Source organism: Gekko japonicus, unplaced genomic scaffold, assembly GCF_001447785.1.
Source record: "Gekko japonicus isolate JY-2015 unplaced genomic scaffold, Gekko_japonicus_V1.1 scaffold36696, whole genome shotgun sequence".
NCBI lineage: Eukaryota > Metazoa > Chordata > Lepidosauria > Squamata > Gekkonidae > Gekko > Gekko japonicus.
In genome coordinates, this window is record NW_015221775.1 from 1 (window position 1) to 1,023 (window position 1,023).

A 1,023-nucleotide genomic window follows, 5' to 3' on the forward strand; every position below is an offset into this window, starting at 1 on the left:
AAAATTGTCATCTTCTCCTTTGGTATCCACAGGTACACAGATGAAGAATCTAGAGTGTACCTGCTTGATAGAGGTAATACTAGGGAGAAAGATACCCCAAAGGAGAGAGGATCAGAAAAGGGCAGGACAGAGGGAGAAAGAGAATGGGAGGATCAGGAAGCATTGGAATACTATATGGATAAAGAGTCTGGGAAACAAAAATTTAATGATTCTGAAGGGGAGGACACGGAGGAGACAGAAGATTATAGACAGTTCAGAAAGTCTGTTCTGGCAGATCAGGGTAAGAGCTTTGCTGCATCTCACCGGAATACTGAGGAGGACAGCTCTAAGTACAAATCTAAAATCTCTATGAAGACAAATAGAGAGAGTGAAGGTTTTAGAGAAGATAAAAATTATAAACTTAAAGAGACAACTAATTATGTAGTAGAGAGGCCTAGTTCACTAAAAGATAAGCACAAGGAAGAAGAGAAAATATCTGAGAGAATGATGAAGAAAGAAACCCAGTCACCTGAGCAGGTAAAGTCTGAGAAGCTCAAAGAACTCTTTGATTATAGTCCCCCTCTGCACAAGAATTTGGATGCAAGAGAAAAATCTACGTTCAGGGAGGAGAGCCCACTTAGGATCAAAATGATAGCCAGTGACTCCCATCGACCTGAAGTGAAACTTAAAATGGCCCCAGTGCCACTTGATGATTCAAACAGGTAATTATCATAGCCTGTAATATTTTTCCTTTATCCATGATGAAGTTGCTCTGTCATAAACCTCTGGTTTTTGTGTGTTATGCTTCATAGACCTGCATCGTTGACTAAAGACAGGCTGCTTGCTAGTACACTTGTCCATTCGGTCAAGAAGGAGCAAGAGTTCCGATCCATCTTTGACCACATTAAGCTACCACAAGCCAGCAAAAGCACATCAGAGTCATTTATTCAGCACATTGTGTCCTTAGTCCACCATGTCAAAGGTATGCCTTTAATATAAAGCAAAGTAGTATATGGCATTATGTGATATTGAATGCAGTCTGTG

The 1,023-nt window shown here is 40.4% G+C and overlaps 1 protein-coding gene across 1 annotated transcript; it reads left to right on the forward strand.

Moving 5' to 3' along the window:
• Positions 1-36: 36 nt before the first annotated feature.
• Positions 37-961, forward strand: LOC107125296 (bcl-2-associated transcription factor 1-like; the record flags this gene model as incomplete). The annotated part of the gene is made up of 2 exons (XM_015428740.1): positions 37-701; positions 792-961. Coding segments are annotated over exons 1-2 (697 nt in total), but the record flags the coding sequence as incomplete, so codon positions are not given.
• Between the last annotated feature and the right edge of the window lie 62 nt (positions 962-1,023).